At 44.0% G+C, this 24,628-nt stretch overlaps 1 protein-coding gene across 6 annotated transcripts in view; it reads left to right on the top strand.

The window, feature by feature from the left end:
- Slc10a7 (solute carrier family 10 member 7) overlaps nt 1–24,628 on the top strand; it is a 228,397-nt gene that overhangs the window by 171,600 nt on the left and 32,169 nt on the right. For 3 of the 6 annotated variants that reach the window (XM_087900554.1, XM_087900552.1, XM_087900557.1), the window contains 3 exons: nt 6,876–6,959; nt 17,577–17,742; nt 18,848–18,899. In XM_087900554.1, the coding sequence (XP_087756680.1) occupies nt 6,876–6,959; nt 17,577–17,742; nt 18,848–18,899 (302 nt within the window). The remainder of the gene's footprint in view (nt 1–6,875; nt 6,960–17,576; nt 17,743–18,847; nt 18,900–24,628) is intronic. The other 3 variants (XM_087900556.1, XM_087900555.1, XM_087900553.1) reach the window with 2 other exon arrangements.

Here is a 24,628-nt window from a genome sequence, read left to right as displayed (position 1 = left end):
TTCTGCAGGCCATCAGCATCTCTTCTTCAGAGCTGTCATTTATTTGTCTTTCTGAGCCTGGCTACTTTGGACCAGTAATAGTTTACTCTCCAAGCAAAGTCGTTATTAAATTGAGTATAGTGGTAACAGTCAACTGCGCTGCCACTGAACCTTGCTCTGCCAGTCTGGAGAATTAAACACTAAAGCCCCAAGGCATCCACTGTGCGTACTGAATTAGCTTCCCTCTGATGAGTCCAAACTGGTACTAGTTAGGTACCATTCTTGGGAGTGTGGAGAAGGGCCATTCATGATTCTGTGTCCTGTGGCTCAATCATCCACCCCCTTCTGTCCCCATCTCACTGTGTCCTGTGGCTCAATCATCCACCCCCTTCTGTCCCCATCCCACTGTGTCCTGTGGCTCAATCATCCACCCCCTTCTGTCCCCATCCCACTGTGTCCTGTGGCTCAATCATCCACCCCCTTCTGTCCCCAACCCACTGTGTTCTGTGGCTCAATCATCCACCCCCTTCTGTCCCCAACCCACTGTGTTCTGTGGCTCAATCATCCACCCCCTTCTGTCCCCAACCCACTGTGTTCTATGGCTCAATCATCCACCCCCGTCGACCCCAACCCCACCAGCAAGAAAAGAAGAATCCAGCTTTGGCTTCCACTCCTGTTGCTTTATCTACCTTCTGGACCTTCTGCAATCACTGTGCCGGAGAGTGGAAGGCTTTAGGGCTACACCTCTGTAGCTGCAGTGACCATATCCAGTTTACTTAACTATTAGCCACTGAAGTAGGATTAATAGTCCCATTTCACAGAATTTCTGTGAGAGTCAAACTGTCTAACACATATTAAGCATCTAGACATCTAGACCCGTATCAGCCACATAGAAGTCCACAATCAATGCTACTGTTCTACTTGTTAGGAATCTCCTCTCCGGTTTCACTCCCCTATTCCAAACTCCGCCCAGATGTTGGGCTGGACATTCTTCCCATTCCAGATCTCTCCCTTCAAAAAGCTCACCAAGGGTCAGCTCCTCCCTGAGAGCTGCTCAAGACCACGCCTACAGGGTATTTAGGACCTGACCACTAGACCTGCCGACTCATTTCTCTCCTGCCTTTCCAAGAGTCACACAGGAGTGGCTTTGCTCTGTCTATTAAATCTGGTCACACGAATTCAGTTTGATGTGGCTTATTGTATGGGCAGAGGATACTCAGTAACCAGGATCTAGTGCTTATCAGTACTCAGAGGAGGTGATTAGGCAGAGGGAGGCCAGACTGATCCATTCCTGGATCTGTGAGTTACCTAAGACTTTGTCACTTACCTCAGGACTGTTAGGAGAATGCAAAGAAACCACACCAGGCTCCTTTCTCTCCATGTATTATAAGCACTCCAAAACTGACACATGTCTTGCGCGCCTGGTGCCTAGTAGATTTATGACTCTCAGAGTGTGGACGGGGCAGCAGCTGGGGCCCTGTGAGGCACTCTAATCCTTCCAGAACCCGTCCCTGTCACTCAATGTCTGGGCCAAGTAGTCTGGCCTAACTAGCCTCCTGTAGTTTCTGAGCGCTTCCCTAGTTGTGAACCATTAGCGAGACAGTGTTCAGGTATGTCCGCTCTCCCTGGAAGGACAGACTTGGAAAAGAGCAGTCTGCATGCTGCTAGCGAAGTACCCTGTAACTGTGGTCCCCAAGAGGGGAGGGAGGGAGGAATCAGCATCTGGAAAAGAGCTGGGATGCTGCCAGTACAGTGGAACTGCAGTTCACAGAAGGGAGGGAGCAATCAGCATCTGGAAGGAGTTTTGGAAAGAATTCCTAAGAAAATAAGATTTAAACTGTATCCAGGTATCAGTGGGGGAGCAAGTTCATGTTACAGGGTGATGGCCGGGTCTGCTCGCAAGTGTATCTTTCTCCTCTTTATTTGTTTAATTTTTTATTCTTTTGTGGGTTTTATACTTGAGTACTGTGTTTACATCATTTCCACTCCTCCCTCCTCATTCCAGCTTTTCCCATGATTCCCTGACCCCTGCTCTCTCTCGCGCTCTCTCTCTCTCTCTCTCTCTCTCTCTCTCACACACACACACACACACACAGCTTTCTTTGTTCCCTACAGGAGTGATTAAACATAAAGGACTTTAATTCTCATATTTTGAGTTTTTATGTATCATTTCTTCTCAGTACAAGCTATTAAAGCTACAAAACCAAACTACTTGTAAGTTTTCTGCTTTGAGGTACAATATTTCTGCAAGAAATTAAGTGGTAACTGCGTCATTTGTTTAATGTGCTCTGTCTTAAAATTTGGCAGTATTGAGATCTGTTTTCTGTGAAACCCAGGCAGCATGCTTGATAGGAAAGCTGGCCGCTTTCCAGGGTTCTTTTGTCCACATCAGGATCCTCACTCATGAAAGCAATTATTCACACAGCAGAAATCAGGTGTGGGCATAGAATACCTGGATCTCCTCCTTGTCTCCCCATGTTCTAATGTGCTGTCCTGTGCCAAATGCTCCATGTCCTCTCCTGAAAGCCAGTGAGCGCCAGAAACCTCCTCAAGACGCCTTTGAATCCTCACACTGACCACACAGTAGGTCCCGTGGCCAAGTCGAAAGAAAGGACTTGTCACATCAGACTCCAGGTCTCCTTCCCTTCAGAGTCAGTATCCCTGCTTCCCTTCCTCTCCTTTAGGAACCCAGTTAATTAAGTCCCCGGATAGCTTGGTCTTGTTCATCATCTGATAGGACCTGGGAGGAGGGCCATTCTAACCTGTTTCCAGTCAAGTGGTTCAAAGGTCTCAGGTGTTCTAGAGGACAATGTACTCTGGGGATCCTTGATAGCTTCACCCTCAGCCATTGCATGCTCCGCTGTTTTCTGTTATTGTTGGATTCCACAGTATCCCTAGCACCTAAACATTTTCAAATATGAATGAAGTTAGGTAGAAAGAGGAGCCAGGAATGCGTGAGCTGAACCCTGAGATTCTGGGCCGGGATTGTCTTTACACAGCAGTTATAACCAGAATCCTGCTGGTTCTCCAGACACTTAGTCTAAACCTTGTGAATTAGACTGGATATCCAGAACTTGAAGACTTTAGTATTTGAAGTTTATCCAGTATCTCAATCTGTTTTTTTTCCTGCTTTCAACCATTGCATCAGGAAGAAATCTAGAGGTAATATTTGTGAGGCAAGTTTGTGATCGTTACCTAGTCTTATTTTCCATAGAAAGCTGTCCCTGCAACTCATCACCCCCCCTCTTCAGCCTCACTTTTTCTGTTTGATTCTCTACAGCAGATAGATGCACAGGAAAGGGGTTAAGAGCCACAGCTTGGGGAACAGTGGTGAAGCTGGTATTAAATGAGCATAGGCCCCTGATGGACGGACACAGTCTTGGTATCTTGACTATATAAAGATTGAGTCTAAGGGTGGGAACGAAATTTTGTGAAATTTACCAGAGTGAAGAAAAGACTTTTTTATTACTTTTCATTAGTGAAAATAGATTTGAGTGGGATTGCTTTGAGTCTCCCCATTTAGACTGATGCTGGTTGTGGGGTGGCTGTAAACTGCCGTTAACATGCTGAAGTGTGTCTCTTGTATCCCTCATTTCTTCATGAGGGATATTGGATTTTGTCAAAGGCCTTTTCTGCATTTGTTAATATTGTTGATTGCATTTATTAGTTTATATATGTTGCACGATGTAATGGAAAAATTAAAATGCTGCAGGATCCCCGACAGCAGTAGGCAGCAGAAATGCTGTAGGTCCCCAAACAGTGGTAGTGGGCCATGTGGCAGCAGGCAGTGGGGGCCCTGGGAGCAGCCAGTCCCAGGCAGAGACAGCTGCCTCCTGAGTGGTGACTGGTCCCAGGCAGGGAGACATGTGGCAGGCGGGCAAGAGACAGACATGGATAGGCACGACATGCACAATGAGGTTGAATATTTATTCAGGGGATTATGGAGAGTAAAGGGGAAAGAGGAGAGAGAGAGGAGAAGAGGAAAGAGAGACAGAGAAGGGGGAAGCAGAGAAGTGGGGAGAGAGGCAGAAGCAAAGCTGCCTCTCCCAGAGGAAGACAGAAAAGACAGAGAGCTCTGGCCTCAAGCTGAAGATCAGCCTGTCTTGGAGGATTGGGGAGGGAGTGGGTGTGGCTTGTCTCTTAAAGAGACAGCACAATCATTACACACACACACACACACACACACACACACACACACACACAATCCCTGCATCTCTGGAATGAAGCCTACTTGATCTTGGCAGATGATCTTTTTTGTGTGTTTTATTCAGTTTGCAAGTTTTTAACTGAGAATTTTTGCATCTGTGTTCATAAGGGAAATTGGTCTGTAATTCTCTTTGTTGTTGTTGTTGTTTTTGTTGCATCTTTCTTGAAGTTTAGATATCAGGGTAACTCTGGCCTACTAAAAAGAATTGAACAATGTTCCTTGTATTTCTGTTTTGTGAAATAATTTGAGGAGTGTTGCTGTTGATTCTTCTGGTAGAATTCTGTGCTAAAGCCATGTGGCTCTGGGCTCTTTTTGGTTGGAAGATATAATGCTACTTTTGTTTCACTAGGGATCATAGGTCTGTTTAATTTGCTTATCCCATCTTGATTTAACTTTGGTTTCTGGTTTATGTGTTGCCCTTCCACCAGAGGCTCTTTCCTATATAATCCAGACATTTTGGTTACCCATCCCTTTTAGGACCTTTGTCCTCCTGGCTGCTGCACCTCTCCCTCTCCCTCTCTCCCTTCCCATCCCCCTCTCCCCTCATAGCCCAGCTTAATCTGGTCACATCCACTGTGGACTCTCAAGGCTGCCCCTGCCTCTGGCTATGCTCTCCCTTTTATCTACAATAAACTTTCTCCTCCACCATTCCTAGAAGCAGTCATGTCCTTTCTTTCCTATTTCTTTTTTTATATTCAGTGGGTGAAAGGAAACAGTTTGCTCAGGACTCCCCAGAACCAACTTCCCAGCACAAAGGAGATTTATTTCCCTCAGAGGGACAAGGACTGGGAACGAGAGACAAAGACAGGAAATAGAGTATGAGGGGGAAGGGGTATTTGTTATGGGGTAGGTAACAATGACAAAGGACTGGCTCTGGATAAAGAGACAGATGTGGCACATAGGAAAATGGCAGTTTATAAAGGTAAAGAGGGAAACCCCATGTTTGGATGAGGTGTTTAATTTTAATTGGGTATGTTCATTAGGTGAGCCAAAGGGGGCTTTTCATCCCTGATCTTCAGTACTTTGATAGCTGGACCTCAGTAGTCAGCTTCAGGTGGGGAAGTGGCCAAGTAAGGGAATAGACCTTGGTGACTAGCTTTAGGAATGTAACTAATGCTTCTTAGCAAGGCAGAGGAAATGGAGCCATGCTCTCCACGCTCACCCAGGCTGACTAGAGCCCGTCCCTTCAATGGGGCATGGCTATACTCCCACAGCTTGGGAGGCTGAGGCTGGAGAATATTGAGTGCAAGGCTACCCTGAGCAATGTAGTCCTTCATCAAATACACCAGATGTCAGATACATCTACATCGTTTCTGAGCTGCTGCTGCCATTCATCTAAGTGCTTGATCTATTTTGACATTCTGCCCTCAGTCATTGCTGCATCGTTGTTGATTCACAAAATTGTCCTCCAAAAGGCATTTCTCATTCTGAGTCAGCCAGTAAATAAGAAATCCGAGGTCCAATCTATAGGAAGACGAAAAGCAAGTTATAGGGACAAGAGAGATAATGTTTGTGGGTTGGGAGAACTTTGTCCAGAGAAAGGGCTGAAGAGGAATGTGGACGTCTATGAACCAGGCAATCACTGGTCCAGAGATGTTTGAATACCAGGAGGAGGTTGAGAAAGTTCGCAGGGAAATTGATTCTTGGTAATTGAGGCCAATATTACTATGTATGTAGATGAACATCAAGGCTGCAGTCAATGCGGTCTCTGTGAAGCTGAGATGGTAACTGTTAGCAAACGAGAAAAGACAAGGGAGGAGAAAATAGGACTTATGAACCTTGGTAGGGCATATAACTTTTAAAATGGGTATATTAAAATTTTAAGTAGAAAAGTAGAGAACCAGAGAAATGACTCAGTAGGTGAAGAGCTTGCCACACAAGCGTGAGTACCTGAGTTCAAATCCCCAGAAACCTTATAAGCAGTGTATGTCTATATACAATCCCAGCTGGGAGGGTGAGATAGGAGAATTCCCAGTAGCTTGCAGGCCAGCTAGTCTGATGTTCCCAGTGGTGAACAAGAGACCCTATCTCAGTCAACGTGGGAAGCAAGGATCAGTGTCTGAGGTTGTCTTCTAACCCCCACACATGTTGTGGCACATATATATCTGCTCTCCTGCGCACACACACACACACACACACACACACAGAGAAAGATTAAGAAAAGAAAAAGAAGCTATGTTTTAGGATTTCTCTCATGCTAGATGTGTAATAATGAATTGTAAAGGAGCTGAGATTTATTGTCTTTGTCTTAAGAAAAGTTAAAAAATATTTTATTTGCATCAATAAAAATATTGTCCTGAGAAAAGAATGAGACATGTTTGTTTATTATTCTAGGATCTACAAATGGATGAGAAACTCACAAAGTTATGACTGTATGTGAAATATGGTATATGTAGAATAACTCTATCCAAGAGTGTATAATAAAATGGAATTTAAGATGATTATGTAACTTCAGTTTTCCTTAATCTTAGTTTTCCAGTAGAACTATGTATTAAAATACTTAATCTATTTGTGTGAAATTCAGAAAATCAGAGACAACGTCACTTGCTCTTTGTTGATCACTGCCAAATTTTTGCTGCTTGTGAAAGAAATTTATGGAAATGAAATTAATTCATTGTATCATTGACTTAGGAGCAGTATTTTATTACTGAGTTACAGTACGTCTAACTTGCGTCTTCCTGTTTTCCAGCTTGGCTCATCCTCTTCTGTGCCTTTTACATCAATTTTCTCTCAGCTTTTTATGACGGTTGTGGTTCCTCTCATTATTGGACAGGTAAGGGCCCCGGTCTAGCTGAACTTCCTAGACTGATTATCCTGTGAATTCTTATGTGAAATCAGGGCAGGTGAGGGGAAAGGATGAAAAAAGAAAACAAAGTGTGTGGTTTCAGCATTTCCATCCTTTAAGATATAATTAACCTTAAACCACATTACAGTTGGTTTTCTACATAAGAATCTGTGAACAGATTCCGGCCAGACCCGAGAACCTGCGTTCTTCTCAAGCAACAGGACCTCTGCTGTGGTGCTTCCTATGACTTTGTTAGATAACTAATTTATGAGCATACATAAGTAAAATGAGGGTCTTCTTGGGTGTGCTTGTTTATTTGGGGGTTAGGTCATGGGCAGCCACAGTCATGGAGACGAGTTTAATATCAGAATGAATGTCGTAGGCTTTAGAGAAATGGTGTGTGAGCCTGACTCAGGGTCAAGACCCACAATTGTTTCTGTCCTTCATTTGCTGGATGACCGTGGTCAAGTCATTTAATCTTTCTAGCGCCCAGTCACAATTTACTAAATATTATAATTACAGTACCTCTCAAAGTATGATTGTAAGGGCTAAATGAAATATTGATGGGTGTAAAGTTCTCAGTGAATCATCTGACACAAGTGAACGCTACAGCTTCAGTCATTGTCACCATCATCATCATCATGATTGCTGTGTGTGCTGAACAAGAAACAGGCCTTTCAAACGTTGTCCATAAACACAGTCTCCAGACAGCTGGTCTTTAGTGGGGTTCTGAGAAAGACTCTGCAGGAAGTGTATGGGGTGATGGGGCGCAGAAGGCAGAGTGCCTTCCCATGACTCCTTGCAGAGCTCCAGGCTGCTCCACCCCTCAAGAGTCTTCAGATCACACTCACACTAGGGAAACTGACAGACAACAGGCAATTCTGTACAGAGGACCAGAGCATCCAGCATACAGACATTTTTTAAAATTAATTTTACACTTAGAAAACAGACCAAATTTAGCATAATTGGGGTGATTTAAAGGTAATCAAAGATTACCATTTAATAAACTACAAAATAACAGTTGAAAAATGCACCCTCATGCCGATCACATATTTTCAATAAGCAGTATATCCCCGGCCCTTGGGAGCTTTTGCAGCATTTCTTATATGTCTATTTATTCCTATTCCTTCTGATGGATTGTCCTCCTGCCCACCCTGCCTTCCCAGCTTGTTACTCATCTTGATGTTGTAATCCACCTCCCATTTGAACCATGTGATTCCCCTCAGTTTCATCACCGTAGCACCTTGTTTGATTCCTGTCATGGACCCCTGGTGATGTCTAGAAGCAGGTTTGTTTTGTTCCCCATTACATTCCCAAGCTGCGGGGATCCAGTAAGTATACGCAGAATGAATGAAAGGAAAGGAAACAAGAATCTGTCTCTGTGTGCTGTACATTTTGTCTTGCTGAGACTTAAGAACAATGGCCTGCCCCATGTCTCTAACATGAACAACATCAGTGTACATTCGTGTTCCCCACAGTCACTTGGAACACATAATTCTTCTCTTAATGATAAATACTTGACTTAATGCATATGGACAAAAACACACCTGCCAACATAATTTAGTTTTTAAATGTATACAGTGCTATCTATCATTTATATAAAGAATCTTTACCCAAATAGAATATGGGATGTTAGATTGCTCATCCTGTGTGTGCCCAATAGTAAAGCATTCGGTAAATTATAAAGTAGTAAAGACAGCCAAACCGTAGTTAAGAATAGCTTTTTAAAAGTAAGTTTTTTTCACACAATATATTCTGATCACAGTCTCCCCTTCCTCCTCTCCTCCCAGACCGCCCCACAATCCACCCTCCAACGCCACACCCAAGCAAGCCAATAAAAACAAAGCAAAATAAAACAAAGCCAACAGAGAAAAGAAAGAAAAAGGAAAAAATCACCAACACAGACACACACACCCATAAAGACACAAGATAGGAAAGTGCAGTAGATAAGCAAAAGACAAGGTTTTAAAACAAAGCATTCTGAGACAATACTGACATGATTCTCCAAAACATACTGTCCGTCTACTGCCAGGCCTGGGGTCCTTTGTAAACCCACTGGGAAAAACCAAGTTTCCATGTGCAAGGCTTGTCCGCTGGAAGTAGCTTCTGGGCTAAGGGTGAGCTTATGTGCACTCCCCTCCCAGCACCGGGACCCCATCTGGCTTTGGTGTGTACAGACTTAGTGTGGGTAGCTTTTTATTGCATCCTCGTAGGTACCTTTGGTGGCTTTATGTGACAAAGGGACCTGCACACTTGCATCTTCCTGCCCCTCCTTATTCTGATCTTAGGAGTGGGCAGTCACCAGCACTGTACTGGTGGGTCAGCCTCGCCTGCTCCTGTTCCTCCCGTCCTTATCCCTACATCCAGGAAGTCACTAAACTCTTTCTCTCTCGCTCTTTCCCAACTTGGCATCTGCAAACACCATCCAGTGTGAGAGAGGGCGGCACACCTAGTCATCTTTGGCTGTCATCACCCCTCCCGAATGTCCTCGGGAGTTTGGCTCACCCTGCTTCGGCTATGCACTGATCTACCATGGCCTTTCTTACAGGCTCCTCTCAGTCCTGTTGTGTATCCGCATTTTTATTCCTGCAGCCCCAGTCACACCCCCTGCCCTGCAGTGGCCTGTTCTCATTCCCACACACACTCAGTTCCAGCTCACCCATGGTGGGCTCTGAATGCAGTTACCTTCTTAAGGCTTTCAGTCTCCTGCCTCACATCTTTATTTGCTGGGTGTGTCAGTCAGCCTGAGTGGTGAGTTCATAAGCAGTTGCTCCCAGGTGTATTCAGTAGCATGCTCAGTAGTATTTTTTGCTGTACCAAAAAATTGGCAGAGGGCCTGGAGAGATGGCTCAGCGGTTAAGACTGCTTTTTGAGAGGTCCTGAGTTCAATTTCAAGCACCCACACAGCAGCTAACAATTGTCTGTGACTCCCTCACACAATCATACGTGCAGACAAAACACTGATACGCATAAAATAAAAATAAATTAATTTAAAAAAAAGATTGGCAGAGGAAACTTTCTGCTTACCCACAGCAGGCCCAGCACTCCTTTTCCTAGATTGCCATTTATCAGGGTTATATTTTATGTCTGTGTAGTAGCTACTAGATAACGTGACTTCTTTCCCAGAAATCATCTGCCAGACATGTCTTGAAAACAAAGTTAAGTATAGTTGCCCCTCAGGATCTAAGGGGATTGGTTCCAGTGTCATTACAGACAAAAATCTAGGGTGTTCCAGTCTATAAAATAGCATAGTGTTTGTACATGACTATACATATCTTCTACCGATTATTAATAATACTTAGTCAATACAGTTCAAATGTTGTGTCAGTAGTTTAAAGAATAGTAAGGAAAACAAGCCTGCACAGATTCCAGATTCAGTCTGGAAGCAAGTTTTTTCAAGTAGTTTTAATTACGAACCCAGAGGACCAACTATAAGGCCATAACAAAAGGGAGGGGCCGAGTATAGAGCACATTGTATTAGATGAGCACTGCTCCATGGGGAGTGAGCCCTAGACCCTGAGAACTACAGGGGAGATGATTACCTCTGGAGAGGGGTGTCTAGAACTGGCTCACGACCTTGGCCACCCGCTCCCTCCATGACCACATCTTTCAGAGTCAGCCTGTTTCACGCAGACTGCATTAAGGAAGAGATGCCGCCCTTCCAACAAGAGCTCATCTTAGAGCACCGCAGGGAGACAGGGGTATCTGCTACCGTAGCGTTCCGACAGAGGAGGGTGTGCTTTCTCTCGTGCACAGGTACTTTCCTGGGGCTCCTCACTGCTCAGGCACCACCGCTTCCCTCTGTGCTCACCCTGTAGTTCTTTCAGCCACCAGCACTGCTGTTCTACCTCATTTCCCCTCTGACCCCCCTCGAAACCCACAGCCTAGCACTGAAGACACACTCCTTCCTCGTTGTTTCAGTTCCTCCGCCCTCCTCTTTATCATATTCTCACAAAAGCCCAATCCCTGTTCGCACCTGACCTCCTGCTCAAGTCCCAGGACGCATCACTGTCTTCGTCCGCTGGCGGAGGTCCACGTTCTCAGCCCAGCTCCGTCCCACATCCCAGCAGAGCTCTGTGCTGCGCGCACGTAGTCCTGTCGTGCTTTAAATTCATGGCATCAAATTGAAACATCAGCTGAAATACCTGCGCAGCCTACCCCATCCCCACTCTGTCCTTTCTCCAGCATCCTGTCCTCCCTTCTCTGGAGCCTTTGCCCGCTCCTTGCATTTGCCTGAAGATCCTACTGCGTTTCACCTTCCGAGAGAGACCTAACCTCAGCTTCCTCCACTGGCTGCCCTGGTTGAAGTCACACTCAGGGCATCTGGTTTCAACTTCTCAATACATTTCTTTTCCTGCTTCTTGCTTTCTGGTTTCTTTTTTGTTCAGCTCCCCCAAGATAGGGACCTGTCTGCCTAGTTTGTCTCTTCTGTTGCTCTTCAACCCACTGCCTCACCTAAATTGTGTAATGTGACCTTTGAGGACCTTGTGGACAGAGCTCAGGCACACTTGTCCCGAGGAAAAGTGCCAGGTGAAGTTTAGCTTGCCAATTGTAATGGAAAGGGGCAAATTACAAAAGTAAACATTCCTACAAACTCTTTTATTTATCTTTTAAAGCACGATTTCTGTCATCTCTTAAACAAAGTGAATTGGGAGTGGGGATGGGGGGAGAATAAGCATGTGAACTGAGTCAAATTTCCTAGCCTTTTACTGTCTTTTGCTTGTTTGGTTATGTATTGTGGAGGCACAAAAATGTGGGCCTATTTCCCCAGTTGACTAAAGGTCAGAGAGTTGGGACTTACCTCTGTTCCTTCAAGGCTTCTGTGTTTCTACCTCAAACAAAGGTCCCACCTAGATTTAGGTCAGAGAGTTCTGTTCTCTCAAGGTTATTGTCAACAGGTGTGGCTAATAGCCAGACCTTGTATTTCAGGAATAGGGAAGTAGATATGTTTCTACTAAGTCTAAGGATTCCACTAAGGTTCCAGTTCCCTTAAGAAGATAACATTGGATTCTTCCCAGGAAGTGGTTTGCCTGTGGAATGTTTTGGTCTAGGGTGTGAGGGTGCCTTGTTTTGATGTCGCAACAGAATAGTTAGCTGTGGATGTAGCTCGTGACCTTCAACTGGTCTGTTCATTTCCTTGTGTCCTGCCAATGCAACTTTTTGTCTTTTGGCGTCAGGGGTATTCTAAGCAATTGGAAATTAAACTCGGGCAATTTCAGTATTCACTGGAACTCCCTCCTGGCACTATTCTGTTTTTCTGTCTTATTCATGTCTTGGTGTTCTTTACTAATATTTCTAAATCCCCACGCTCCTACCCTGGTGAGTTGTTTATCTACAATCAAAGTTTCCCCTCCCTCCCATCCTCCCAGTTCACCTACCCAGCCACTCCTCCACTGTCTGTCTTCAGATACAGGCAGGCTTTCCGTGGATGTTAGCCAGCCATGGTATATCAAGTTGCAGTGAGACTATACTCCTCCTATTCTATTAAAGTTGGGTGAGGCAATCTGGTAGAACGAGTGCTACCCAAAGCAGGTCACGCAGCCAGAAGTGGCCCCTGCTCTCACTGTCTTTCCCAGTTGGTCAGGACATGTCTGTTGCCACCAGTTCCTGATGAAGGAACATTTATGCCATTATGGTATGTCCTTCCTTCCTGACAAGCCATGCTCCAAGTACTGTGGCAGATGCTTCTTTTATACATTGTATTTAAGGATGATTTATGAATAAGCATTAATGTAACTGAGTTTCTTTCTGTAATGATCTGTCCTGTCCTTTTAAGAGACAAGCCATGCCCACTCCCTCCCCTGTCTGCTAAGGCAGGCAGAGCTTCCTTTCTTGCAGCCTGAGGCTCTTCCTATTCCATCTCCCCACCCCCAGGCAGCTTCTGCCTTGCTCCTTCTTCCCTTTCCCCCTTCTGTTTCTCTCCCCCCACCTCTTCTTTCCTTCTCCTCCCTCATCCCTTCCATAACCCACTAAATAAATATCCAACCTCACTCTGCATAGCGTGCCTATCCATGACTCTGTCTCTCGCCTGCCACCATATGTCTCCCTGCCTGGGACCAGCCACCTTGGGAGACCTGTGGTGTGGTCTTGTGGCATGTCCATCTGTTTGTCCTCGTGGCCTGTTGCAGCCACTCAAGGAACTGTGCCTGCTGCCCGCTGCCACATGGCCTGCTGCTGCCAGTTGGGGACCTGCAGCATTTCTGCTACTGCAGTCACCAGGGATCTGGGGATCCTGCAGCATTTTTGTTAATCCATTACACTATCCCCTTTTATTCTTTTCTTTCACCCTGGTTAGTTTTCAGAGTAGCACACAACAGCCCACCTTTTCTCTTTGAATTAACAATTAAAGGCATTTTCTCATCTTTCCTCTAAGGATTTGCTTCACAGTTGGCCATTCCTGATAGATGAGCTTTAGTGTAAGCTGCAGTTAGTGTTACTAATGCGTGGCTAGTTTGTACGTATGATGCTGAATTGGGTCTGAAATCTTTTCTGTCTTTCTTTTGCTTCATACAGTTGTGTTGTGCTGGTACATTGTCCTGTGGGATGGGATATGCTGTGAACAGAGATAGACACTTCACCAACCTGGAGCCAGAATTGTGAGATCACTCCCCACACACGGGCCTTTTCTAAAGCACCTTCGGTTCACTCAGTCGCACGGTCATCCCTCTAACTATTGCCATAGCCCTTTCACAGAGGAGCCATGGGAAGTTAAGGGTGGAGCCAGGATTCAAGGTTATGCATAACCTGATACAGAGTTCTCTCACAAAATAGAGAGCATATTCCTGCTCACCATGTGACTAGCTTTTTATAGTTTATGCAGGTTGTCTAGGAACTCTAGCCTCTGTTGACAACTGTATCCCCAGCAAGATGTCTGCAGCGTTGTTCTGAGAATGGATGAAGGAATTTTCCCAAACTGATGCTTATAACCACTTTTAGATGGGTTATCGCTAATGGATGTTGATTATTCCAGTTTATTATTTATTTATACTTTTTTCAAAGTATGCTAATATTACTTTAAACTAATCAATATTTAATAAAACATTTTAAGAGAAACATATTATAAACATAAACCTGTCTTACAATATCCATTCAACAGGATGTTAAAGAGACAAACCTCTTTATGGAAATATATGAATTCACTGCAATAGAAGGTGAACACTGACGAACCTGAAACCACCTTGAAGAGAAATAAATTTTAAAACTCAGGTTTAACATGAAGAATTACCCATCATGTATCCTCACGCCAAACTCAGTTTATAAATGTAAAGACAGAATAGAAAGAAAAAGCAGGGAAATTCATTGGCCAAAAAGATTAAGAAAACCAAAATGATGAATATTGCCCACTTCAAAGTCATCGTGGTCTGTCGGCATTCTCACCTAAGGTATGCCACTTTTACTGGTTCCAGTGTGGAGTCATATTACAATTGATGTGAAACAGAGCTTATTGGAAGTGCAGTCAAGTTTAATTTTCCCATAGCCTTGCCAGCTTTTTAATTTAAAATAACAAAAATTAAAGTATTAAAGATGAAACAATAAAATGAAAGCCTTCCTGTGGGAGACTCATACATACCCCTTCCCTACTGGGAAAAGCAAATAGCTAATGAGGATTTGTTACTTAATTTTTAATGCCCAAGTTTCTCTGAACAGAGAACAAATGAATTTAGTATAAGTTCTAAGCACATACACCTGGCCACCTCACCTTGATGCCTCTTCCCACTGCATCTCCATTGTCTTTGTTCCTGAGGATTCTCTCATGGGGCAGTCTCAGGATGCAGTGATCTCTTTAGCAAAGGTTTGATTGCTGTAGGATTTCTAAAACTGTCCATAAAGCCCCCGTCTGGAGAACTTTTTTCTTTGGTTTTGCTTTGAGACAGGGTTTCTCTGTGTAACAACACTAGCTGTCCTGGAACTTGTTCTGTTGACCAGGCTGACCTCAAACTCCTCAAACAGAGATCCACCTGCCTCTGCCTCCCGAGTGCTGGGATTAAAGGCGTGCACCACCTCTGCCTGGCTGTCACAAAGTCTTAAGAAACAGAGTATGGCCATGAACTGAGGAATGGATCTTCCTGGAGCTTGTGGCCTCATCTGTGAGGCCATCAGCAGTTCCTTCCTCAGATCGCCTCTCTGAGTACACAGTACAAAAGCAGTGGCTCTGGGAATGGCATCTGAAACAAGATGGAAAGACTCCGTGGAGCTGGAAAGATGGAGAATGAGGCCAGATGACACAGTGACTCTAGAAATACTGAAGGGCGATCTGTTCCCCTCAGGGTTGTCCCTGCCCTGGGGGTTCATTCAGTTCCCAACTGTAGCTGTTTTCATCAAGATTAAGTATCAGGCATTGACCCGTGGACGCATTTGGGCTAGAAGGATTCCGAATTAGGAGCCCTTGTTTCTTGCCATATTGAAAGCAACCTATGCTACCACAAGACCAAGTGCCATGTAATGAAGTTTTGAAGAAACTATTAGGTTAACTAAATCAAATCACTGCTCATAATGTTGATTGATGATTAAAGATTTGCCTTGGCTCTAAGGTGCCTTTGCTCTCACGCTCTGCCCCATTCATTTTTATTTGTTTATTTTGTCAGGTGGGGGGGAGATGGTGGTGAGCGAGGTGGGCACATTTACTTTGAAAGTTGGGATCATACATTCTAGTCAATTGCAGAGAGGGTACTTGTATGTTTTCAACTATTTTATATTAAAGTCAGAGTAACTTGTCACAGATGTCATTTATTTCCATTTATTTTTAAAGCAGTTGAAGTATTAAAATTTTGAAGACCATACTTAACATATAGTATATTATGAAATGATCTAAATGAAATCCCATGGTGTCAAGTTTGTACAAAAGCCATCTTACCACCCATGACACCTCACAGACTGCTCTGCAGAATTTACTTGCTATACACTCGTCGATAACACTGGGCAACAGACCTGTTCTTATCACTACACAGTACACTTTCAACACTGAGAAAATAAATGAACACCAATAAATAAAAAGTTTGAGAGTTCTCTTTCCCCATCAGTATTTCAGTGAGCCAGTTATTACTGTAATATAAGATCCACTTCTAAAGAAGTCCCAACCCATAATATTCTTTCTCCTTCATTCCCACAATACACAAGCTTCAAGGTTGTGTTCCTCTGCCTGTTACCAAGTGACCGGCCTTCTTTTAAGACTCTTACGTATTTACAGTCAGCTTACTCATTTCTGCTGAGGGAAGCAGATTCAGCAATCGAGAGAGGGAGGGAGGGAGAGAGACAGAGACAGAGACAGAGAGAGAATGCAGAGTCCTATGTTACCTGGTCAGCCTCTGGTGGAAGCCTGAAGCCGTGCCTAGAACCAAACCACATAAATGCAGACACACAGACATAGGATGAAGTTTAATTTACAGGTTAGGCCTAGTAAAAGATTAACTACAACCATTATAAATTTAATTATGATAACAAACTTCAATAAAATGTATTCACAATTTGTGAGTTTCTTAGTTCTTGAGTTTTTACTTGCCATATTCTGGGTAAACTTGCCCACAGGTGCTGGAAACTGCAGGAAACACAGCCGTGACTAGGAGAGGTTTCTGTGTCCTGCTTTGTTTCCAGTATCCATAATAAGGCCGTGCTCCATTGCAAACTTAGCCTTTTTGATGACAGTGGTTCCCTGACCTCATAACTGCTAGTGATCTCTGGTAACTCAATCTGTTGTGAAATTTCACGTTCATCTATTCAGGATAAGGAATGAATCAAAACTTAAAATTTATCCACTCTCATCTGGATGGTGGAACTTGTACCATTTCCTTCAAAAGTGAAGCTTGAAGCTAAGTGGCCGGCTTTCATGCCCAAGCCAACAGAACCACCAGTGTTTAGACTGTCCTGATTTTAAATATCTGAGTTGGTCTTAAAATAAGAAGATGCTGTCTTGTAACTTTTATTTCACTAGTCCTTTTGTAGAAAAGTTAGGATAGGTTTATTCATTTTTAAGTATTAATTTTAGAATTCTAAAAGCGTACAAATGGCATTTGTCTTTGGATTCACAGAAAACTCTAGATATTCATATGTGAATTATTTAAACTCCCACAACACATGCACTTTTGCTTTTCAAGCATGAGTTATAATTTAATTAAAAACTTCTGGTGCATTGCTAGTGTTTTAAATATTAATATGTTTCATGGATCACTTTCGATTATCTACTGTCTTGAAAATTCTTGAAGATGTCAGATTTTTAAGATTCCCAAAGTCGCACTTGAAATTGTCTGTTGAGGCAAGGGGACTGTGATAATTACACACATCCATTAAGATTAGCAGAGGAGATAAACTTGGGGGAGGCTTAATGGGCCTGTCTCAGTGACAGCCAGCAAAGAGCATTTGGATGATTAAGGATGGGTTTGAATGGAGTTGAAAACCCACTCTCATTATGGACACCCAGTGGAAGCTGCACCACAAATACCAAATTCCCCAGAAGAAGAGTGGCAAGGCGGGGAAGCTTTGAAGTCCACTGTGGCTGCCATACGGCTCGTTCTCTTCCCATTCTGTCTGCGCTGTCAGAATCCCTTTGTGATGCCCAATCCACGGCCTACATCTCAGAGAAGAGGCGACCTGTTGATCTCTGTGTTTCAGATCGTCCGCAGATTCATCAAGGACTGGCTCGAAAGAAAGAAGCCCCCTTTCGGCGCCGTCAGCAGCAGTGTGCTCCTAATGATCATCTACACCACCTTCTGCGACACCTTCTCCAACCCACACATCGACCTGGATAAATTCAGCCTCGTCCTCATCCTCTTCATAAGTAAGTCAGAACTCAGGAGGTCCCGCCGTCCCCTGGCCTCCTCTGCAGCATTGGGAGGCAGTTCCGTCCCCTTGGCTATTATTTTATTTACTCACTGACTTGATCTTATATATATGCTCTTTAGAAAGACATCAGAACTACATTTGCAATCTTAATCTGCTTTACTTTTATGTTCCGTGCACCATTTTCTGATCCACGGTAATTTGTGTTAGATAAGAGAAGCCGTAGTGTCTGCCACAGTCTGCACTGGATGTGTCACAGTTCAATAAGTCACCAGCTTATTACTTTATTAACTTACTACGTTAAACTCGATCTGATCTCTTACAGTGACTTCAGAAAGATTTGTGACATAGGATGTTACTGTACATTGATAATAATTCAGCTGCATTGGATAATGTGTAAAAGCTTCCATCTTAGTTTCTAATAAAGTTTATATAAAGAAATAGCTCTTTACTTTTAAGGAGCAGCATACTTTAAATGTCAGTAACTACTAAAGTTTAAAGAGAAACTTTGTATTCTAGTTGTCCTGTAATTTCAGGCATGACTTTTATTAATATTACAATAGCAAATAATTTTTTTAACATCAAGAATAGTTGTTTCGGGGCTGGAGAGATATCTCAGAGGTTAAGAGCATTGCCTGTTCTTCCAAAGGTCCTGAGTTCAATTCCCGGCAACCACATGGTGGCTCACAACCATCTGTAATGGGGTCTGGTGCCCTCTTCTGGTCACCAGACATACACACAGACAGAATATTGTATACATAATAAATAAAATAAAAAAAGAATAGTTGTTTCAAGGGATACATTATGCATACATTTGTGCTGTTCAGCTCTTAGTATAAGCCAGTTCTTTTAAATCGAACAAATGAGATCATTAAATTTACCTTCAAGGGTGTTCTGGATCTTCCCAAGTGCTGCCGCCATCAGCTGTGTCCGAGGAGAACAGTTTAGGTCCAGTCTCTTATGCTTCTGCCAGCCTAGCAGTGTATGTTGGTTTAGTTGTTTTTAATTTTGAACAAGTTTTAGGTTGATCTCAGCAGGCTACAGGAGACTCTTGTGGTGCCAATTCCCACTCAGTCCACTGTCTTGTCTTGTTTTTTCCTCAGTAGTCTCCGTTCAACTGAGTTTCATGCTTTTGACCTTCGTCTTTTCAACGCGGTAAGTGGTTTGGTATGTCCTGTTGGCCTCCTTGTTTGGCTGCTGCATTGCAATGCTGTCCTATGTTCCCTCCTGTCTAGCTAACCATTTTCTCTCAGTGCTGCCACTGGGAACTGTAGACATCACTAAAGGGCGTGTTAGAGCCTTGTCTGCTTGCACAGCCTGTCCATTTTCCTGGCCTAGCTGGAAGCTTCCTACTGAAACACCTTCTAGCTAGGCTTTCCACCTATGTCCCAGCGCTATTATTTACCTTACCTGGTAGATCTTGTCCCTGACTATCTAAGCAAGACTTAAGGACTCCTGATATTTAAAATGGAAATAGTCTTTTTTCTGAAACTTCTTCCTCCCTTATGTTTAAATAGAATACCTGTCTTAGTTAGGGTTTCTATTGCTCTGTAGAGTCACCACAATCATGGCAACTCTTATAAAGGAAAGCGTTTAATTGGGGGTGGAGGCCTACAGTTCAGAGGTTCCATCATCACCATGGCAGGACATGGTGGCATGCAGGCAGACATGGTGCTGGAGAAGGAACTGAGAGTTCTACGGCTTCATCTACAGGAAGTGATCTGCCACACTGGGTGTGGCTTGAGCATATATGAGACCACAAAGCCCACCCCCATAGTGACACACTTCCTCCAACAAGGCCACACTTCCTAATAGTGTCACTCCCTATGGACGAAACATGCTAACACATTATCCATAGGAGATAAACATACAAACCACCACAATACCATTTTCATCCATATAAACAGTGTAGCTTGCCATGTCCTTTTCCTCCTGCCCTCCAACAGGCATCCCTAACACATTCCCCCTCCCTTTCACGTTCTCTTCTTTTGGGTTTGTGGAACCCACTGAATCCAGTTAGAACTGGTTTTTGACATGTTGGAACCTCTGCTGGCTTACTGTCATTCAGTCAGCCATAGCTTCAGGGAATTTGTGAATGCAATGGCCATTTCAGGACCAAAAGCCAGCCTTCGTGCTCTCTTCAGCTCTCACGCTCTTCCCACCTGTATTATTTATTTGTTTATTTGTTTGTTTATATGGGGCCTCACAAAGCAGCCATGCTGGCCTGGAACTCATTATATAAACAAGGGTGGCCTCAAAGTTACAGAGGTATACCATCACACACATCTATTTTTTTAATTTTTAACAGAACCTCCATTTCCAGAGTTTCTCAAACTGGAGCCCTTAGCATCATTATTTGGTAGACAATCACCTGCTTCTGTCATACATATTTTACTCCCAAATCCACTTCCCTCTTCGAGGCTTTAAGTGCCATGGTAGCTCCACTTCTAGCCTCAACTTTTCTTAAATATTTCTTTTAGCTTCCAGTGACTTGGGGCCATAGTCTTGTTCCAGTACCCCCAAAGCTTAGCCAGGACCTGCAAAACAACGTTCACTTTGTCAGTCTGTTTTGCAGTTGTGAGAGACCATGTGCTTTCAGGCTGCCGAAGCTTTAGGTTGAGGTGAAATCTGTGCTGTTTCCTAGAGCCACCTCATGCTTCCTCATTTCTGTTACATTGCTGCAGCTGTCCCCATGTGCAGCTTGGTCTCTGTGCCTAGACCATCTTTCCTTCTCTCCCTCCCCTGTCTTTCTCTCCGTGTGTGTGTGTGTGTGTGTGTGTGTGTGTGTGTGTGTGTGTGTGTGTGTGTGTGTTTAAGAAGTTTCATGATGTAGCCCAGGCTGGCCCGACACTCCCCCTTGGTGACTTTGGACTCATGCAATTTTCCCCACACAGTTTCCCTAGTGCACCACCATGTTCAGCTCATCTTTCCTGTTCTTGAAGGCTTACATTAAATGTCATTTCTTCTGCTGGCATAAGTCATTCAGTACATATTACTTAAGCCTGGGGAACGAGAAAGACATCAGAGTGAATGTCTCAAATAAGAGATGATTCTAGTCCTGCATTGAGTTTTTACAGATCAAATATGTGACCTCGAAGGGGTCCATTCAGCCAAACTGTGATCAGATAGAAGAAAGCAATGCCAAAGACTGGTGGAGCTGACTTCACGGGAGAGATGGTGATAAAGAGCAGCTCTTATGGGAGAAGTAGCAATGATACACATATGTTGGCACATGTACATAAATAGGATATGGTGGGTGGTGTCAGAGCAAGGCTCAGATTAGAGCTAGTCCGGGAACGGTGCACTGGCTCAGCTTTCCTGGCCCTTGGGCTGCTGATGTTGGCAGTGAGTTCCCACAAGAAGAGGGCATGGGCTCACATGAAGCTTGATGTTCTGTCCGGTTTGTGAGTGGGTAGGTTGGGGCCTCGCTCAAGGTTCTTGGCTCTTAGAGCACTTGGTTTAGCTGATTGTTTGGAGTCAAGAAAAATGAATTGATTGCTATAATTTGAAGCATTTTCCCAAATTTAAGGTCATGACTTACGAAGTAAGAATAAAGCTTAGAGCATTTAAGACACCAAGAGATCGATACGTTTGCTGTTCCTTGTGGCAGAGGCAGTTCTCTGAGGTCCCCTGGAAAACGGCCGTAGTTTTGTCACTCTAGTAAAACACCCTGACAGCAGCAGCACAAGGGTCTTTGTGGTCAGTTCCAGGTGACGCTCCGCACTGCAGGGAAATGCAGATGGCAGGAGTGCAGGCAGCTGGTCGCATTCCATCCACAGCTCAGAGCAGAGCGCAGTGCGCTAACGCAGGCTTGCTAATGCTCAGGGCGCTTTTCTACTCTGTACAGCCCAGAACTTCCTGCCACTCACAGTGGGCAGATCTTCCCACCACAGACGTACCCACCGGTCAACCTACTCTGGATAGTCCTTCATGAACTGTGTCACATCTACAATTAAAACCAATCATTAAAAAACATAGAGGATGGGGTTCACTCGTGGGCTTACGGGAGTGCTGGGAGGAGGGGCATTGTGACTAACTCAATTAAAGCTCACAGTTACTGGTGTGCAATAGATTGATCTTTCATTGTAGATCATTGTAGACCAAGTAGGACCTTGGTCTTGAAATCCTGCTTCTCTACTGTGTTCAGCTGTGCCTTGAACTTTTCCCTAACCCACTGTCAGACATAGACATTCTCTGGCAAACCATAGCATGGAGTAACTGTACCTCTGTGCCCATGTTCCAGGGTAACGGTCCTATAGCCCAGGAACAGTCTGGTAAATACTGCAGTTTTCAATGGAGTTGGTTTTCTTCCTGAGAAATCTCATGGTTTCTAAGGGTCTGCCTGGAGGAGGAAAGACACCTGTCCCATGCCAGCCCCTGTCCGAGGGATTGTGCATATGATGCCTCATGTAAACTGACAGCAATTTGATGATATTATTACATTTCATTGCTGTTTTTCAGAGTAGAACCCATATATACAGGTTCATTTAGGAACTTGCCTAAAACTCAGACAATCCTTCCAGGTACTACACCTAAAATTAAAATCTATTTAAATGTTATATTTGCAGAATGCTTACCCATTCACCTTGTTCTAAAATACATTTTAATTACTTTTCAAAATTCATAAACTGGGACTAGGAAGATGTTTCAGCCACTACTCTTTTTCTTTTTTATTTTTTCCTTTATTTATTTATTTATTAAAAATTTCCACCTCCTTCCTGCCTCCCTTTTCCTTCCCCCCTCCCCACCTCTCCCTCCCTCTTTAGTCCTAAGAGCAGTCAGGGTTCCCTGCCCCATGGGAAGTCCAAGGTCCTTCCCCCTCCATCCAGGTCTATAAAGGTGAGCATCCAAACAAACCAGGCTCCCACAAAGTCAGTCCATGCAGTAGAATAAAAACCCAGTGCCATTATCCTTGGCTTCATTGCCAGCCACATTCAGAGTGTCCATTTTGATCACATGCTCCAACACTCCCAGTCCAGCTGGCCTTGGTGAGCTCCCATTAGATCAGTCCCACCATCTCAGTGGGTGGACGCACCCCTCGTGGTCCTGACTTCCTTGCTTATGTTCTCCCTCCTTCTGCTCCTTCCTCATTTGGACCTTGGGAGCTAAGTCCAGTGCTCCAGTGTGGGTCTCTGTCTCTATCTCCATCCATCGCCAGATGAAGGTTCTATGGTGATATGCAAGATATTCATCAGTGTGGCTATGGGACAAGGCCAGTTCAGGCACCCTCTCCTCTGCTGCCCAAGGAACAATCTGGGAACCTCTCCTTGGACCTGGGAACCCCTCTAGAGATAAGTCTCTTGCAAACCCTAAAATGGCTTCCTTAATTATTTACTTCCCTGCTCCCATATCCACCCTTCCTCCATCCCACCCATCCCATTCCCCCAAGCTCTCCTGAATCCTCCCCTTCTCCCTTCTCTCTACCCATTTCCCCTTACATCCACCCCCCCACACACACACCCGTGCACCCAAGTTTTGCTTGGCAATCTTGTCTACTTCCAATATCCAGGAGGATAACTATATGATTTTCTTTGAGTTCACCTTCTTATTTAGCTTCTCTAGGATCACGAATTATAGGCTCAATGTCCTTTAATTATGGCTAAAATCCACTTACGAGTGAGTACATACCATATTCCTCTTTTGGGGTCTGGGTTACCTCACTCAGTAAAATGTTTTCTATTTCCATCCATTTGCATGCAAAATTCAAGATGTCATTGTTTTTTACCGCTGAGTAAAACTCCAATGTGTATATATTCCACACCTTCTTTAACCATTCTTCTATTGAGGGGCACCTAGGTTGTTTCCAGGTTCTGGCTATTACAAATAGTGCTGCTATGAACATAGCTGAACAAATGCTTTTGTAGTATGATAGGGCATCTCTTGGGTATATTCCCAAGAGTGGAATTGCTGGGTCCTGAGGTAGGTTGACTTCCAGTTTCCTGAGAAACTGCAACACTGATTTCCAAAGTTCAGCCACTACTCTTAAAGAGAGCTGGAGTTCAGTTCCCAGCACCCACCTTAGGTGGCCCACAGCTGCCTGTTTCAGGGGATCTGATGCCCCCATCTGGCCTCCTGAAGCACTGCACTCAGTGTGCACATGCCCATACACAGACACACACATGCAAATAATCTAAAGTAATAAAAATAAGTCTTATAATTGACAATACTTAGTTCACTCAGAGAATTTATAAAGAATGTTTAACTGAATCCTTCAAGTCCACACAGACACACACAAAACATTTGTGACAGGCTTTAAACTAGGTCCACTGACCCCACTGGGGTCTGTTTTCTTTTCTTACTTTTGCTTCTTTTCTACTTTTAATTGATTAAATCTGCCTGCTCCCATCTCTTTCCCCCTCTTGCTTTTCCTCCCCCATGTTCATTTATTCCCTACCAACTCAGAAAATCTAGAACCAATCTGGACAAGAAACCTGTCCGTGTTCAAACCCTTTGCCTGCTCTGGTGACATACAGCACCAGGCTGATGATGGGAATTTGCCAAGAGAGACCCAGCTTGGAAAATGGAGCTTTCTTCTACCCTCTGCTTTTCTAATTAGCCTTTTTTAGGGTTCTTAATCTGGAATGTTACCGTACTAGAGAGAACTTAAAACTGATTTATAAGTGATTATTCTGCACTCCAAAATGAGTCCAAAATCCCAGTACCAGACACCAGTGCACTTTGACTTCAACCCTGTCCAATAGGCTTTTGTTTATGTTGCTTTCCCTTATGAACACACTAGAGACGTAAGAATGCTGAGAGAGCTAAGTAGTCAGTTCTAAAACCCACAGTAAGAGACCCAGTGCAGACTGAGACCTCAGCAAGCAGAGACGCGCTCGGACATCTGTGCCATCAAGAAAGCTTCTGGTATATGGGAAGCCAGTGCT

This window comes from Myodes glareolus, chromosome 22 (assembly GCF_982192425.1).
Source record: "Myodes glareolus chromosome 22, mMyoGla1.1, whole genome shotgun sequence".
NCBI lineage: Eukaryota > Metazoa > Chordata > Mammalia > Rodentia > Cricetidae > Myodes > Myodes glareolus.
Note: the sequence above shows the minus strand (reverse complement) of the source record. Positions and strands in the feature narration are given on the sequence as shown.